Source organism: Ambystoma mexicanum, chromosome 12 (assembly GCF_040938575.1).
Source record: "Ambystoma mexicanum isolate Mex_15411 chromosome 12, UKY_AmexF1_1, whole genome shotgun sequence".
NCBI classification, from domain to species: domain Eukaryota; kingdom Metazoa; phylum Chordata; class Amphibia; order Caudata; family Ambystomatidae; genus Ambystoma; species Ambystoma mexicanum.
The window spans coordinates 1219083747-1219101726 of record NC_090936.1 but is presented as its reverse complement, the minus strand read 5'-3'; the positions used below and the strand labels follow the sequence as shown (position 1 = coordinate 1219101726).

At 47.3% G+C, this 17980-nt stretch overlaps 1 protein-coding gene across 1 annotated transcript in view; it reads right to left on the bottom strand.

The window, feature by feature from the left end:
- The window catches only part of UTP20 (UTP20 small subunit processome component), a 1390303-nt gene that overhangs the window by 1345522 nt on the left and 26801 nt on the right, over window positions 1-17980 (bottom strand). Inside the window, exon 2 of the mRNA XM_069629877.1 lies at window positions 6936-7016. Coding sequence (XP_069485978.1) covers window positions 6936-7016 — 81 coding nt within the window. The remainder of the gene's footprint in view (window positions 1-6935; window positions 7017-17980) is intronic.

The window sequence follows — 17980 nt, the reverse complement described above, 5'->3', positions numbered from 1 at the left end:
AGAGGCTCCACCGGATCCCTGCAAACGACTCACTAAAGTGCTGCGTGGCTGCAATGCTGTGGGCTCTCTCTTCCACATGGTGTAGACATGTGCAACGATCGAGCTCTTCTGGAAGGAGGTGTTGTCCAGGATTAAGGAAGTTACAGAGTTGCCTCTTCCTATGGATCCCCAGGTGGTCTTGGTAGGGATAACAGGGGATGGGCTATTTCCCCTGACCGGTCCGATAGCTACCCGGATTGGGCATTTTCTCCTGGCAGCCAAGTTTACTATTGCACGCCATTGGAAAAATGTGGAGGGCCCGCTCGTCCAGATATGGTGGGTAAAACTATGGGACATTTTGGTAGTGGATACAATTACAGCACTTCCTGAGGGAAGATGCAATGCATATTTGTCCTCCTGGAGACCCTTCATTGACTTTGCAGAACACTGCCCAGCGATAGTGGGTAAACCACCCCTGTTGAGACGCTTTGCAATGGTGTGATGAGACCGGCAGCGAGGGTGGCTCCTGCGATGCAAGGGTGGCCCATGGCATCTTCAGTTGGCAACTGAGGGACTGGACTATGGTCACCCGATACCTCTTGTCTGTGTGTCTTCTCGCAATGCGACATTGGTCATATAATTCTACTGAAATGTGTTTTACGTACGCACGTATTTGTCCTTTCCCAGAGTATGTTAAATACTAGTTTTTGGAAAACAAAAATCAATCACGAAATCTCTAGACGTGGTGCTGATTCTCCCATCGCCCCTCAACGACGCCACCGGAAGAGTCCCAGCTCAGCTGAAATCTGCATATTTTGCTCAAAAAGTCCAGAGTTCACCCATATGACCCAGCCAGTTATCACCCCATCTTCAATACGCCTTTCATTGGGAATCATCTGGAGAAATGTGTATATAGCCAACTCCGGGACGCATCAAAACAAACCAACTCTTGAATTAGGCACAGTGTTTTTTTAAATTTATTTTTAATGTGCATTAGCCAAGTTAACAAAAAGAAAATAAAAATCTTGACTTTTTCACACATTCAATTAAAAAATTACAAAGCACAAAAACAAAGTAGAAAAAAATAAAACAATCCTTATATACACAAATACACATACAAAAGAATTATTTCATCTCCCTAAAATACACTGAGAATCAATTAAATCCAAATCTCTTAAAAAATGAATTGCCTCAGCTGTGAGAAATTTTTCATGTCCAGATGCCAGTCTGTCCCAAAAGTTAATAGAGTCCAATGAGCGGGCATCATCTACAAACCTACGAAATCTTTGAAATCTCAGGTTCCATGTACCCGCACAATCTGAACACAAATGCTCCACTGTTTGCCTCTTCATTTGGACCCACTTGTCACAGATATCTGAAGGACATTTCTCTTTATCTCTGGCGTGTAACACTTCACTGGTGTGAATTAAATTGAGTCTAAATCTAAGAAATTGCATTCAATCGCTTGAATCTGATGATTTCTTTAAATATCCTGGCAGAAAGGATCTGGGCTTATCTAATCGAGTAAGGCTGGGCGAGAGCTTTGCACTTATCTTTTCAATAGTTCTTATCCAATCCATCCTTTTCAATTTTTCTTTTACTTTCATTGGATTTTGGAGCAACGTTTCGGTATCAGTAGCAGCATAATGCAAGATTTTAATCACATTGTATTTTCAGTTTATTCAAAAATCGATTGTATATAGCAACTTCCTCATATAATGAGGGAGGAGATTCAAAAATTAACCTGTACATTCCAATCCATTTCCATTGCAGATATGAAAACAAAGAAACAAGACCTAACTCATACCTTATACAGGCCATTGGAATACAGCAGGAGATTGCCAATGATTTTTTCCAAATATTTGCTTTTATTTTATCCCAATCAATATCAAAAGCCTGGAAATTAAGTTGTAAAGCGCTTTGGCTTAAAGCGCTATACAAATTCAATAAACATAATACAATTGGCATCACCTTTCCAATATAAAAGTTAATCATGTGAATAATAAAAAACGTACAATACTGCAGGTGAATTCTTTTCATTTGGGTCCTCAAATTTATGATTTTTAACTCCAATAGTTCCAATAGATGTTTTTGGTAGTATACGCTCTTATCTGCGTGCCTAAATAGATGACTTCTGTAACAATTGGAATAGTTTGAGCACCCAAATTCCAGGCAAAAGTTTTACATTTTTTCACTGGATGTTTAAATAGGATTATGTTTGACTTTTTGGGCCAAAATACAGCCCTGTCGCACTCCTCTCTTTATACCTACCGGTTGCGCAAGAAACCCTGTGGTGGTAAACTTATCCTAAGGCACAGAACTGTTTTGGGCTTTCTCCCAGGACAGAATCTGCTCTTTGCTCCATCTGGGATACACTTTTAAAAAATGAGGAAGAAACCATTGCAGCAGCTTTTGACACCATCAGACACAAGATTCTCCTAAAAATAGGAAGATATTGATATTGGAGAATCAGCTCTACACTGGATCCCCTTCTTCCTCATGGGTAGAACGGAAACCATAATCTTGGGCCACTACAATTCCCGGCCTCGCCCACTCACCTGCGGAGTAACTCCAGGATCCACACTCTCACCTCTACTTTTGAACATCTACAGGACACTCCTACTTGACACCATCAATAAATCTGTTATCTCCCGTTACAACGATGCAGATGACAAATGTGCACATTTATGAACCACCCATCACCAAACGCCCCGGACATACTGCCTTGCACAAATCGACGCATGGGTGACTGCAAACGGACTTAAACTAAACCCTAAAAAAACAGAGCTAATGCTCTGTAATTCTACAGGTTCTGATTCCACCACAATCCTGTGGCCTGGCGAGAGGGTGCCATGCCCAAACCTGTCAACCATGGTAAGAAATCTTGGAATGAAAATGGACAATACCCTCACTCTTGGTCCACTGGTCAAAGCCATCATCAGAATCTGTTTCTCCCAGCTGTGTATGCTACGATGCACCGTACCTTACTTAGCATTCACCCACAGGGCCATGACCATAATTTACCTAATACTATCCAAACTAGATATTACCTAATGAGAACACTTCAAAAAAAGAATCCAAAAAGCAGCTGAAAAGTTGATTCCAAGATGGCGGGCAGATACAATTATGTAAATGGGGCCCCCTTTCAACTTCCTGGCTGGGCAGGATAAACGTGATGAAAATGATGGTCCTTCCCAGACTTCCATACTATTTCCAAGCCCCCCGATTATAGCACAGGAATCATTCTTCCGAGCAGTGTACAAAATTATAAACCCATACATTTGGAACCACAAGCCCCTCAACCCCCGGGTGGTGATGAAATTGCTCCAGACGCCAACCAAAAAAGGGGGACTAGGTCTGCCGGACCTCTGCATGTATTATAACACCGCCCAAATCAGAATCAAAGACCAGCTGGCACCGGAATCAGGGAAGATATGGCGCCAGATGGACCAGGCTGTGGACGGCGCCCTATTAGGTGAAAAGTTATGGATCGCCCGAGCAACATGCATAGCACGGAAATCGCTAAACGGAGTAGAAAATACTCGGGCTCACTGGCCCAGATCAGGCAATTCACTACATTCCCCTCCTCTTGTACCCAGATGTTTGGCAATCCCCAATTCACCCCAGACATCGCTGTGGGGGCATTCAAGAAATGGAAAGAAGCGAGATGTACGAAAATAGGGGATATGTTCCAGGGACAGGACATAAAGACATTTATCCAGTGTAAGAGTGACCTAGGGCTATCTGAAACAGATAGAATGCAATATCTTCAGTTCCGTCACTGGCTAATGCATCCCCAACAGCGGAAGGTGGCCACTTGTCACCTTAACCCTGTTTGAAACATTCCTAGCCACCGACACAGGCGGCAAACAACTAATCTCTTACATATATAGTATAGGGCTAGATGCGGAACAAGGAGCTACCACAAAATATACAAGTGCATGGGAAGACACAGTAGGGGAACCCATGCTACAGGAAGACTGGGAGCGGCTCTGGCGAGAGATCCCGAAACAAACTCAAGAAAGGCACATAAGAGTTTTGGTATAAGCTCATGACACAATGGCATTACACTCCCACTCATTTGAAACAAATGAACCACAATACTGCATGGGAGTGCTGGCGGGATGGGGGACTGGTGACACATTTGGTGGGGGTGTCCAAAACTGGAGGGGTACTACAAACAAACCGATCAATATCTGCATACAATATTCGGAACAGAGAAGCCCAGGGGACCAAAAGAGGGACTACTGTGCCTAAATGTACAGGCTAACAGGCGATGGGCAAAGACTACTCGGAAGGCTTATACAATCCTCTCATTGGCAGCTCTCCTACTGATGGCGCAGAAATGGAAGGCTAAAGACCCCCCAGTACAACAAGACTGGTTGGCTGAGGTATGGCCGTTCATAGCGATGGAATGGATGCTCGCTACAGGGAATCCAACCCAAATTCACAACAGACTGGGAGGAGGTGATGGACTTCATGCATGTAGACTTTAGAGAAGGGTACTGTCGGCATAAATTCTGCATATTGGAAAAAGATTAAAGACTAATGCCTTGAAGACTCAAGGTTCGGTTTGGGAGGTGGGAAGGGGGTAGGATGGTGGGATACAGTTACCCGTTGCATGTTGAATGTTGCCCAGAGTTCAGGAAAACCAAAGAAAATAACAAAATTAAATAAATACATTTTATTAAAAAAACAGCAGCAAGAATATTTCTCAGAATGAAGCAATTTGAACAAATCATGCCAGCATTTCGTACTCTCCACTGGTTACCTACCAAAAAAATGGTTGTTTCAAAACCTTTTGCATAGCCCATCAATCATACTATGGAGTGGGGCCTCCTCCTTCAGACATATATGTTTCAACACTGCACTCCTTCCAGAACACTTTGGTCCAGCAGTGCTGCACTAGTGCTAGTCCCCAACCTCAACAAGAAACAGCAAGAAGGATCCTCTTTTTCAGTTCAAGCCACAAAACTGTTCAACACCCTACCCAAACCTCTCCGCCTGGAGGAGAGCCACCCGTCTTTCAGGAAACAGCTCAAGACTTGGCTTTTTAACCAACCACTAAATGAAAAATAATAGCAACCGACTAAAACCTGTGCACCAGAAATTTTAATTTGCAACAAGCATTTTTCGAAACTCTTGGCACTAAAATCTGTGACAAACCGAGCTGACTCATGGAACATCGCCTGCTTGGCACCTGTCCACACCTTTAATCTCAGTGAAATCTACAACCAAGAGCCAGGAAGTGACAACACCCTCGCCCCCACTCTCCACCCCCCCTCATCCAACTCCTCACTACTAAACTCTTGCGTCCTTACACCTCCCACACTCCTTCAGACAACTTCCCATCATAGTGTACTTTCTATCAACAACCATGCTGTCAATTTCTACACTCCACAATCCGGGGGCTGCCCGCATGTCTACCCTGCCTGGTTGGTACCAACCGCAAACAACTTAGAGATGATCATATCGACACACAGGTAACTGGTACCAACTGGTACCTCCAGCCTGCATCCATCAACACCAAAGATTTCTGCCTCCCAACTAATACACCCTGCCCTCCTTTCTTACAGAGCCATGCGCAGCAAGGCCAACATTATTGGCAGAAAAGGTATATATAAAAGACGACTTTACATTGCATATGATTCCGGACAGGTCCTCAGAGATTCATTCATTCATTCATTCACAAGCACGCACGCAGGCACCTGGCTGCTACCCCAGCCGTCCAATCACCATCCACACCGCGGTCAATGTTTTGGCAGCCATAAATTCATGACTGACAAGCCAAACTCCAGGCTCAAAGCAAACATCGTGACATGGTGTTCATTCTACCACGCTTCCGAGAACCTAACCTCCGCTCCAGAGAAAGCCAAAAGGCCCGCTTGGGGCTATGCCAGGACCTGCGGCAGGTAATCATGCTGCAGAAAGAATTACATTTCGGTGCTGTGTGGCAGGAACTCTCCACCATTGAGGACCCGGCAGGTTTACTATTAGTCAGCAAAAATACCATGGGCCTATCACCAGCACACTTAGGGACCATTTCTTAGTACCCTAATGTAAATGAGAACCCTTAGATGCCATCAAATCTCCCTACACAACTATGCACTTGCAATATTCATCCCCTAGGAAATAAAGAAGGTTCAGACCTTTATTTTGCAGGTTTTTGGATGGACTACCTTGCAGCAATAATGGGCTAGTTGTACAAATGGGGTAGTGAAATAGCAAGCAATCCCTGGGAGAGCTGGGAAAAGTGGCACGACGAAACCCAGAAGCATTCTTGGGGACTCATGAAGGAACGGGTCATTCGGTCCTACTAGGAATACAGCCCCAGAGACAAGATCCACAGGTATCTGGAAACTAGTCAGTAGGTCGAGGTAGCAACCCTTGCTACACCAAGTCACTTCCCTCTCCATGCTTACAATGCTTGCCCGAGTACACCTTACGCAGGTTTACTCTTACCTACTAGGGCAGGGGTCTGCAACCTGCAGCTCTCCAGACGTGTTGGACTACAGTTCCCATGACCTCTTACCTTTGAGTATGCCGGCTAGTGATGATGGGAGCCGTAGTGCAAAACATCTGGACAGCCAAAGGTTGCAGAACCCAGTGCTAGGGATTCTTCCAACCAAGTGTTCTGTTGTTGATCCCACCCCATCACAAGCGCAGCAAGCCCCCTCTTCACCTTGCACAAATGCCTAGAAAATACAGAACATGTCCCTGGATTGACAAAGAATCTTTTGGCGTCCAACGAAAGAAGGCTCAGCAGCAAGAAGTCCCATGAAACAAAGAGCAGAACTCTCCAGGTGACCAATCAATATGAAATATCTCTCTAGAACATACGTGCGCAGCTTCAAATAGGACAACAGATGGGGTCAGCGTTAAAACAGAGGCCATTTAAGGACAGTTCTTCAAACGTAGTCCCGCAGACCATAAAAGAGTATCCTTCAAAGTCTCACCTCAGAATTACTCCCAGTCCTGTCGATACGATGGATGATATCGATGTTAACATTTGCAAGTCGTTCCGAGAAGGTGAGAAACTGCAAAAGAAAAGTTGTACGTCAGAGAAATAGCATTTTGGGTGATGAGGCACAATGGCCCCCATTCACACTCGCTCCAATCTCTCATATTACCAGGTCTGCATTGTATTTATAGACAAATAATGACAGCAGAGTAGGGTGTGTGATAGTTTCATTTCAAGTAAATGCATCGCTGAATGATTTCATGTTCATGCATCGGAATGTTTGTATAATTCATCTAGTTAGAAAACAAATATTGTGCAAAATACTGACCAGTCCAAGGCTTTTAATGCGGTCAGTGAAACTGAGAACATGCCCTGCAACGCCCATACCCCACTCACTGGCAACCCACACTGGTTTCCATATCCCACTCACTGGCACCCCACACTGGTTTCCATATTCCCACTCACTGGCCCCCCGCACTGGTTTGCATACCCCACTCACTGGCACCCCGCACTGGTTTCCATACCCCACTCACTGGCACCCTGCACTGGTTTCCATATCCCACTCACTGGTTTTCCATATCCCACTCACTGGCACCCCACACTGGTTTCCATATTCCCACTCACTGGCCCCCCGCACTGGTTTGCATACCCCACTCACTGGCCCCCCGCACTGGTTTGCATACCCCACTCACTGGCACCCTGCACTGGTTTCCATACCCCACTCACTGGCACCCTGCACTGGTTTCCATACCCCACTCACTGGCAGCCCACACTGGTTCCCATACCCCACTCACTGGCAGCCCACACTGGTTCCCATACCCCACTCACTGGCAGCCCACACTGGTTTCCCTACCCCACTCACTGGCACAACACACTGGTTTTCCATATCCCACTCACTGACACCCCACACTGGTTTCCATATTCCCACTCACTGGCCCCCCGCACTGGTTTGCATACCCCACTCACTGGTCCACCGCACTGGTTTGCATACCCCACTCACTGGCACCCCCACACTGGTTTGCATACCCCCACTCACTGGCACCCCCACACTGGTTCCCATACCCCACTCCCTGGCACCCCCACACTGGTTTCCATACCCCACTCACTGGCACCCCACACTGGTTTGCATACCCCACTCACTGGCACCCACACTGGTTCCATACCCCACTCACTGGCAGCCCACACTGGTTCCCATACCCCACTCACTGGCAGCCCACACTGGTTTCCCTACCCCACTCACTGGCAGCCCACACTGGTTTCCCTACCCCACTCACTGGCAGCCCACACTGGTTTCCCTACCCCACTCACTGGCACAACACACTGGTTTGCATACCCCCACTCACTGGCACCCCCACACTGGTTCCCGTACCCCACTCCCTGGCACCCCCACACTGGTTTCTATACCCCACTCACTGGCACCCCACACTGGTTTCTATATCCCACTCACTGGCACCCCACACTGGTTTCTATATCCCACTCACTGGCACACCACACTGGTTTCTATATCCCCCTCACTGACACCTCACACTGGGTTCCATAACCCGCTCACTGGCACCCCACACTGGTGGGCATACCCCACTCACTGGCACCCCACACTGGTTCCCATACCCCACTCACTGGCACCCAACACTGGTTTCCACATACCACTCACTGGCACCCCAGACTGGTTCCCATACCCCACTCACTGGCACCCCACACTGTTTCCACATACCACTCACTGGCACCCCACACTGGGTTCCATATCCCACTCACTGGCACCCCACACTGGTTCCCATACCCCACTCACTGGCACCCCACACTGGTTTCCACATACCACTCAATGGCACCCCACACTGGGTTCCATATCCCACTCACTGGCACCCCACACTGGTTCCCATACCCCTCTCACTGGCACCCAACACTGGTTTCTATATCCCACTCACTGGCACCCCACACTGGGTTCTATACCCCACTCACTGGCACCCCACACTGGTTCCTATATCCTACTCACTGGCACCGCACACTGGGACCCCACACTGGTTTCCATATCCCACTTACTGGCACCCCACACTGGTTTCCATATCCCACTCACTGGCACCCCACACTGGTTTCCATATCCCACTCACTGGCACCCCACACTGGTTTGCATATCCCACCCACATTTCCATATCCCACTCACTTGCACCGACACTGGTTTCCATATACGACTCACTGGCACCCCACAATGGTTTCCATATCCCACTCACTGGCACCCCACACTGGTTCCCATACCCCTCTCACTGGCACCCAACACTGGTTTCTATATCCCACTCACTGGCACCCCACACTGGGTTCTATACCCCACTCACTGGCACCCCACACTGGTTCCTATATCCTACTCACTGGCACCGCACACTGGGACCCCACACTGGTTTCCATATCCCACTTACTGGCACCCCACACTGGTTTCCATATCCCAGTCACTGGCACCCCACACTGGTTTCCATATCCGACTCACTGGCACCCCAAACTGCTTTACATATCCCACTCACTGGCACCCCACACTGGTTTGCATATCCCACCCACGTTTCCATATCCCACTCACTTGCACCGACACTGGTTTCCATATACGACTCACTGGCACCCCACACTGGTTTCCATATCCCACTCACTGGCACCCCACACTGGTTTCCATATCCCACTCACTGGCACCCCACATGGCACCCCGCACTGGTTTGATGGTACATATTGTACTGTAGCGCAATACAAAACGTGCGTTACCTCTCGATTTGGGGGGCCTAAGCTCCGCCCCAACAAAGGTATGCCCCACCCATAAAATTAGACCACACCTACCGCCATATGCCCCACCCATACACGTGTTCCACTCATAGCCAGTATCTTCATTTTAAACACGCATTAGTCACAAAATCAGTCAGAAAAACAATTACACCAGTGTGCTTGAACATGTCTTACCTTCCAAGAGACAACCAGACATCTCTGTATACTGCCCTATTGCCTACTACACATAAGTCATTGTTTAACACACGCACCACAATGCATTAATAGCACACTGCTTTCATACCAACCAATTAGACACATCACAGACTAGCATTGCTAAGTAAAAAAAAAGCTTATGTGGTGTGGGTATTTACTGTGTAGATAGAATTCACAGGGTGAGAGGCTTTGGCATTGTATCAACCTTGAGAGGACGAAAGGTTGAGTCGGCACTGAAGGTTGTGAAATGCAGGCTGGCCCCATGCGAGTTGCAACCAATTTACTCAGAGGTACTGACCCAGCTGTTAAGTAGGAGTGCATTTGCGCTCCTGTAACTTGTGCATTGTTTCAACACTCACTCGCCAAAACGAGCACACAAACATTCAGGGTGTAAAATACCCTCCTCATACCTCCTAGCTCCCTGTGGCAATCTTCTCTGCGGGCAACTCACCCCTGGCAAAACAACCACTCGCCTCCGTCGTCCTCCTTTGTGCCCCAGAGAAGTGTCCTACATGCTGTTGCACTTCTCATCAAGGCCTACGCAGATTCATCACCCTGGCCCTCATCAACCTCCACTGGCTTCCACTGCACGCACAAATCACCTTCAAGTCTTGCTGCATCATCTATAAGACAGGCCCCCCAAGTCACCCAGCTACCTCGCAGAGAAACTCTGTATCGCCGGCGGACAGCGCACCACCAGAAGCCAGGACACGTGCAGACTTGAAATCTGCCACTGTAAAGAGCAAAGGAACAGAAAACAAACCTTCTCTGCCTACGTCCCAAGACTATGGAACCGCCTCCTCGTCAGCATCAGACATGCCCCCACATCAGACACAATGGGTACCATCAAATAGGATAACAACTGTTTTCATAGCACTTACAAGCTCAAACAATTCAGAAAAGAACTCAAGACATACCTCTTCAAGGAGTCTCTTCTCTGCAACAGCTAAGACATCACATAGCCCCTCGCGCCACCTGACTCGCTAGACCCCGCCCACCCCTTTCCTCCCTGCCACCAAGGATAGCTGTACCCCTCCTCTGTGCCCTTCCGTATCCTACCACCTGTTGCCCCGCTCCGTTATGCAGCTGTACTGTTGTATACCTCTGCAAAGTGCTACGTTATGATCTGTACTGTTCTATACCTCTAAAGCAATACGTTATGCATCTGTACTGTTCTATACCTCTGTAAAGCGCTCTGTTATGCATCTGTACTGTTGTATACCTCTTTAAAGCGCTACATTATGCATCTGTACTGTTGTATAGCTGTTCTATACCTCTGCAAAGTGCTACGTTATGGATCTGTACTGTCTATACCTCTGTAAAGCGCTCTGTTATGCATCTGTACTGTTCTATACCTCTGTAAAGCGCTCTGTTATGCATCTGTACTGTTGTATACCTCTGTAAAGCACTACATTATGCAACTGTACTGTTGTATACCTCTGTAAAGCGCTAGGTTCTTCATCTGTACTGTTCTATACCTCTGCAAAGTGCTACGTTATGGATCTGTACAGTTCTATATCTCTGTAAAGTGCTCCGTTATGCATCGGTACTGTTGTATACCTCTCTAAAGCGCTATGTTATGTATCTGTACTGTTGTATACCTCTGAAAAGCGCTCTGTTATGCATCTATACTGTTGTATACCTCTGTAAAGCGCTAGGTTATGCATCTGTACTGTTGTATAGCTTTGAAAAGCTCTCTGTTATGAATCTGTACTGTTGTATACCTCTGAAAAGCGCTCTGTTATGCATCTATACTGTTGTATACCTCTGTAAAGCGCTACATTATGCAACTGTACTGTTGTATACCTCTGTAAAGCGCTAGGTTCTTCATCTGTACTGTTCTATACCTCTGCAAAGTGCTACGTTATGGATCTGTACAGTTCTATATCTCTGTAAAGTGCTCCGTTATGCATCGGTACTGTTGTATAGCTTTGACAAGCTCTCCGTTATGAATCTGTACTGTTGTATACCTCTGTAAAGCGCCACGTTATGACTCTGTACTGTTGTATACCTCTGAAAAGCGCTCTGGTATGCATCTATACTGTTGTATACCTCTGTAAAGCGGTAGGTTATGCATCTGTACTGTTGTATACCTATGAAAAGCGCTCCGTTATGCATCTATACTGTTGTATACCTCTGCAAAGTGCTCCGTTATTTATTTATTCTTTTTAGCATATGGTTTAAAGCCAAACATTTTGCTTTTAGTTACATTAAAAAAAACATTATGACCATAAATCAACACAACATAAATATGTTACTTTCATAAAGTAGTTTACAATCGTAAACCTGGACATTCCTTTCATTGTGTAGCTTCTTAATGGTCTTTTTAGGGATCGCATGTTCCTTCAATTTTTTTTGAAGATTTCTTCCGCCACATCCAGGGGGGCAAAAGTGAGCAAAATGCCTGTACCTTGCATCATATATGCCCATTTGCCCTTCTCGCTCATAGATTGAAAGTGGCAGAAAAACATTCCCATCAGATTTCTCCTTAAGTTTTTGATTCTGGAGCATTCCATTACAAGATGATATATGGTCTCGTTATTGTCCTTACATAATCTGCAGCTGTAGTCTCCGTGTTCAGGTTTTTTCCCTTTCTCAAGAACTTCCTCGTTACCAACAAGTTGAGCCGAAGTTTGAGAAATTGTTGATGACTTTTATCTGAAGGGAATTTTTCCAAATAGGACGGCAACGAGCCTCTGCTTCTGGTTTCGACTTGGCCTTTTCCGTAGATCTTATATTGGCGTACCGCTGCCAAGGTGTTTATTCAATCTTGATCAAGAATTTTACGCTTTACCCAATTAGGGATTTCCAAAAGCACTTTTTCTGTCGTACATAGCTGGGTTAACTGACCTTAAGACACGTTTCTGCATTCTGTAAGGATTGTCTCTTTTCCCAGTAGCAATGAGTGTCCAAGAGTTGAAAATCCCCCCTTCACCTAGGGGCAGAAGGCATTTCCGATAGAAAGAGAATTTTCTACACAGGTGTCACAAACTGAGTTTAAACCAAGATCCTTTCTTATTGCGGCTGATGGTATGCAGTTCGGCAGATTAAGCTCAGATCTCCAGAATTGACCTTCCAGAGCGGACAACATTTTCCCAGATAAGGTGAGAGAAGCTTCTGCCCCATAGATCAGAATAGGCAGAACCTTCAATTCATAGAATTTTAATAGCGGGATGATGGAAAACTTACAATAGCGAGTTCTAAATGTTTTTTTGTCCTGTACTGCCAGAGTCTTGATTTTGCCTCTTAGGCTCAAGATTCTATCAGAGTCTGTTAAGCTATCGTTGATTAACGAGCCTAGAAATATAATGTATTTCACTTCCAAAATGTCCACACCATCCATGGACCACCTTATGTGCTTTAATCTTCTGACTCGCGACCCAAGAATCAAGATTCTGGATTTCTTAGCATTTATCTGCAGCCCATTTGATTTGATAGGGGGTCCAGTTGGTACAGCAGACCGATCTCGGTTTGATCCATAATTATTAGATCGTCCGCGTACAAAGGTCTGTTTACTGGAGTCCCTGACAATCTGGGTGGGGAGCATCTTATGTCGTTAAAGGTGTTTTCCACATCTGACACACAAAGATTGAAAATTGCTGGTGCCAGTTGACACCCTTACTTCAAACCAATAGTTGTTAAAATAGAATCAGTGAGATCACCCTGATTGTTCAGTCTGATTTGTATTTTTGTGTTCGTGTGGAGGGCCCCAATAGCTTCTCACAAATCTTGTGGGTAACCCATGCGTCCAATTAAGACCACAAAGTAGAGTTATTTACAAGGTCAAAAGCCTGTGATAAATACTGAAGCCAGAAAGATTGGATTTCCTTTAGTTATATTTGCTCTGATTTTGAAGAAATTAATTATAAACATGTCTAGGGATGTGCCAGTCCCTTTGACAAATCTAGATTGCCAACAATCATAATGATATGTCCTCGCACTCCATGCGTTCAATTATTTTAGTGCCAATGCTGCAAACATTTTGCCCATCACATCCGTTAGGGCCATGGACCTATAGTTCGTAGGTACATGTCTGTCGCCCTTCTTGAATATAGGTACTATAATCAATGTTAACCAAGATGATAGTATCTCTGTAGTGTGTTTGATGTTATTAAACAGGTAGTGCATCACGTCTGCCCATTGTTCCGGATTGTCCTCGAGTATGAGGTTTGTCAGGCCATCCGGCCTCGTGGCTCTCGAGCCGCTTGCGGTCTTTATTAACTCCAGGATATCCATCTCTTTTGGCTTCAAAGGACCGTGATGGCGGTGTCTCGGTTCCATCTGCCTCTTCTACTTGCGCATGACCTTTGAAAATAGAACTGAAATGACTCACCCAGGTACTCGAGGCTATCGGGTTTGCCGTAACTGCTTGCTACAGTCCGCTTAGCGCCTTCAGAATCCTCCACATCTCTGCTGTAATTTTAGAAGAGAACAGATTCAGCATATGTTCCACATCTTGTTGATTCAGGGCATTCCTGCGATTTCTCAGCCAGTTCATGTACCTGTGCTTACCATTTTTAAGTGCCATAAAAGAAGACAATGACCGCTGTTTTTGGTGCATTCCGATTAGTACTTGTAGCTGGCGTTTATCCTGTTGCATCACTGAATCAAACCACCCCTTCTCCCGCTGCTTCTACCACCATTCCTCCTCCCACCACCACTCTTCCCACCCGTACATGTGTCTTCTGTGTGTGTTCGTGTGTGTGTTTTTTTTTTTCTCTCCCTCTCCCTCTCCCTCTCCCTCATTGCGAGCTAATGTGGTGTGGGTCTGATCTTCCCAGAGTGGGTTCCGGCTTCAATCATCCCCACCCAAGCCTAGTCTGCAGGCTGTCTGTCTCACCTACTTTCTTGCTTACTCCCACTATCATATACAAACAACCCCCCCCCCCAACCCCTTACTTCCTCTCATAATGAGCCAACCCGTCCCCTCTTCTTGCCTCCTCCCCCAAACCTATCTTCCTTGGGGACTTAAACACCCATCTCGGCTCTCTTGATGGGGCCACCGTTCTCTTTCACAACCTTTGCAACACTTTTCTTCTCTACCCTTCCTTTTGGTCCAACCCACTCAGCCAGACACGCCCTCGATGCTCTCATTACCACTCTCTCCTGGTCCGACCACTCTCTCCTCTCTTCTCACCTTGACCTACCCTGTCCCCTGACTCCTCCACCAGCACTGCCAGTCTCCTTCCCAGTCATTCGACAGACGAAGCGCGTGTCAGTCGCTGAATTTCCCTCTTCCCTCATCCTTCTTCCGCCCCCCTCAGTAAACTCTCCCTCCGACTCTGTTCTTGCTAATCTCCACCTCTCTATCTCCAACACCCTGGACATGCTTTGCCCCATTCGTGAGGATGCACATGAAGCCTGCCTCCAAATGCAACTCTTGGTAGGACTCAGACTTGGCAGGTTTGAAACGCAAGTGCAAAGCTGCAGAGCGGAAGTGGCTGCCATCTAGCTCATCCTCTGGCAAACTGCCTGCCGCCTACTCCAAAGGCAATACCATCTCTCCATCTGCTCATGTCCAAGACTGTATCCCTGAAACCACCAACAACACAGCTGAACTCTTTAAAATCTGCAAGGAACTTGCCAATCCTACCGCAGTCTTCTCTTCCCTCTTCCCTCCCCCCTCCCAGGCCCTCTGCTCTGCACTGGCCACCCACTTCTCCTCCAAAACTTTAGACATCCTGTCCGCTCTGTCTTCTGCTGCCCCTCTCCAACCACCTCGCCCCTCCATACTCTCCTCTTTCTCTCCAATTGCGCCAGAGGAGATCTCTAGAGTAGTCTGCTCTATGAAAGTCTCCTCTAAACAGGTGCTCCCCCAGAACCATCGAGCACAACATTGCCTCTCTCGCCCCAGTCTTGGCTGACCTCTGCAACCACTCATTTGTCACCGGCTCCTTCCCAGACCTCCTCAAGCACTCTTGTGCACCCTCTCCTAACTGACTGCTGACCCTTCTTGCCCAGCCAACTATCGCCCTATCTCCATCACCCCTTTCCTGGGCAAACTCATGGAGAAACTGGTCATCCCCCAACAGACACTCCACACTGAAATGGCTTGCTTCCTCCCTCCCTCCCTCTCTCCCTTCCTCCCTCCCTCTCTCCCTCCCTCTCTCCCTCCCTCTCTCCCTCCCTCAAATGGGTCCTTTTCTCACCTCCACCACACTCTACCTGTGGCCTCCCCCAGGGCTCCATTCTAACCCATGGCTCTTCAACATCTATCTGGCCCCTCTGGCCTACCCGATCTCCACTTTCTCATCTCATTTCCAGGGTTATGCAGATGAGACACATCTCTCCTTCAAGCTGCCATATTCCATCTTCTACCTCCTCCTCCTCCTTCACACCCGACTGCCTGCTCTGCCAATCATATTTGCCTTAAAGTCAATAAGACAGAGATCCTATTAATTTGGACACCTGCTCCCCGATTCCCCCCTCTCCCTGGTCAGACTCCTTGGGTCCCACTCCCTCATCCACCTGTGAGGCAAAAAACCTTGGGATCATCTTTGACTCCTCCCTCTCGACACATCACAGACCTTGCCAAGAAGTCCAAGTTTCAGCTCCACCTTCTCAAGGGCTGGGAGAAACCACTCACACCCGATTCCCGTTACCCTTCCCTTCACGTATAAAAGGCAGGGCATGAGAGCACACTATGAGCAGCAGGGCAGCGAGCGAGGGGAGGATCGAAGCAGAGCCAGAGAAGGAGAATGCTATTCATGGCGGCAGCTGAATCGAGGAAGCCAGACGAAAAGTCACAGGGAGAAACCAAGGAGAGATGTACCCATGACCTGTTTGACAAACAATCGATGGGCTGTTGAAGACTAGGAAACAGCACGTGTGTCGAAGAAGAAAGGCCTTCAGATCCCATAAGGAGCCTCCGAGATGCCTGGTGCCCTCCTCCCGGACTTGACGAACCAGGGGAGAAGTGCAGTTGCCGTGGTATCGCCCTCGACTCTGCGATCAAAGCCACAAGCCGAACCTTGCATACAGACGGTGAGTTGACGGCAACTGTGTTAACCGAGCTGCGTATGTTTAAAGGTTACGAGCAGCAACAAAGTGTCACGTAAGGCGTTTGATGAAAGGCGAGTAAAAGGAGAAAGCCGATAAATGTTCTCTTTGAACTTTTAAGAAGTGAAGGTTCGATACTAAGTAGCAGAGTAGTCCGGCACCACGTTGGTGCCCCTTGAGATTGGATTGAACTTTGTGATATGCTTGAACTTTGAACTGAAGACTTTCGACTGAACAAGGGATTTAACTGTTAATCTTGCCTGACCACTTTCTTCCTCATCATCCGATCTCAAAAGTTCAATCTGCACAGAAGCCCTCCTCTCAGCGCCACTGAGTTTGGGGTAGACAGGATGTGTGGGAGGGGGGGGAATAGGTACCCTGGTCAGGGTTGCCTCAGCAACCCAAGTCACACTCTGCCCTGATATGCTGGGGGGGTTCTCCCGCCAGGAGAGCCACCCCACTGTGTGAGCGACAGCTAGGCTGTATGAATGGGATTTTGCTGCATAAAAGCAGGGTCCTGAGGACTGGAGGACAAGACATCGCCACTGGAACTAAGAAACCGAAGAGGAGAGAAACTGAAGACATCTGCAACGACTGAACCACCGATGAAGCCCTTGCTGCAGATCCTCACCACTTTTCTCCACGACAAGAGAAGATCTTCCGCTGAAAGGGTCTTCTTCCCTTGAGCTGGTGGGGCCAACCAGTTCACCAATCGCCTTCCAGGACCTGCCTTGGTCGAATCGCCAGTGCCCTGCACTCGGAGACCGGATAGCCAGGCACCCGTCCACCCGGACCGCGATTTAAAGGAGCGTACCTTTTATTCATTTTGGTAGCACCGCGGCTGGTTTCATCCATGGGCAGTGCAGTAACTCAAACCTTCCTCCACGACAAGAGCCTCTCCTGCTCTGCTGGATCTCCCGAACTGCAGGAACTACTGCCACCGCAGGAGCCTCTTCCACTTTTAAGGTACATTGTTCCGCCAGGCCTCCCGTTTCGTTGGGTATTGCTAAAGGTGTTTTAAATCATTTACTTACCTACTCGGTTGGCCGCCCCCATCATTTAACATTGTCTTTCACCTTCATCAACTGC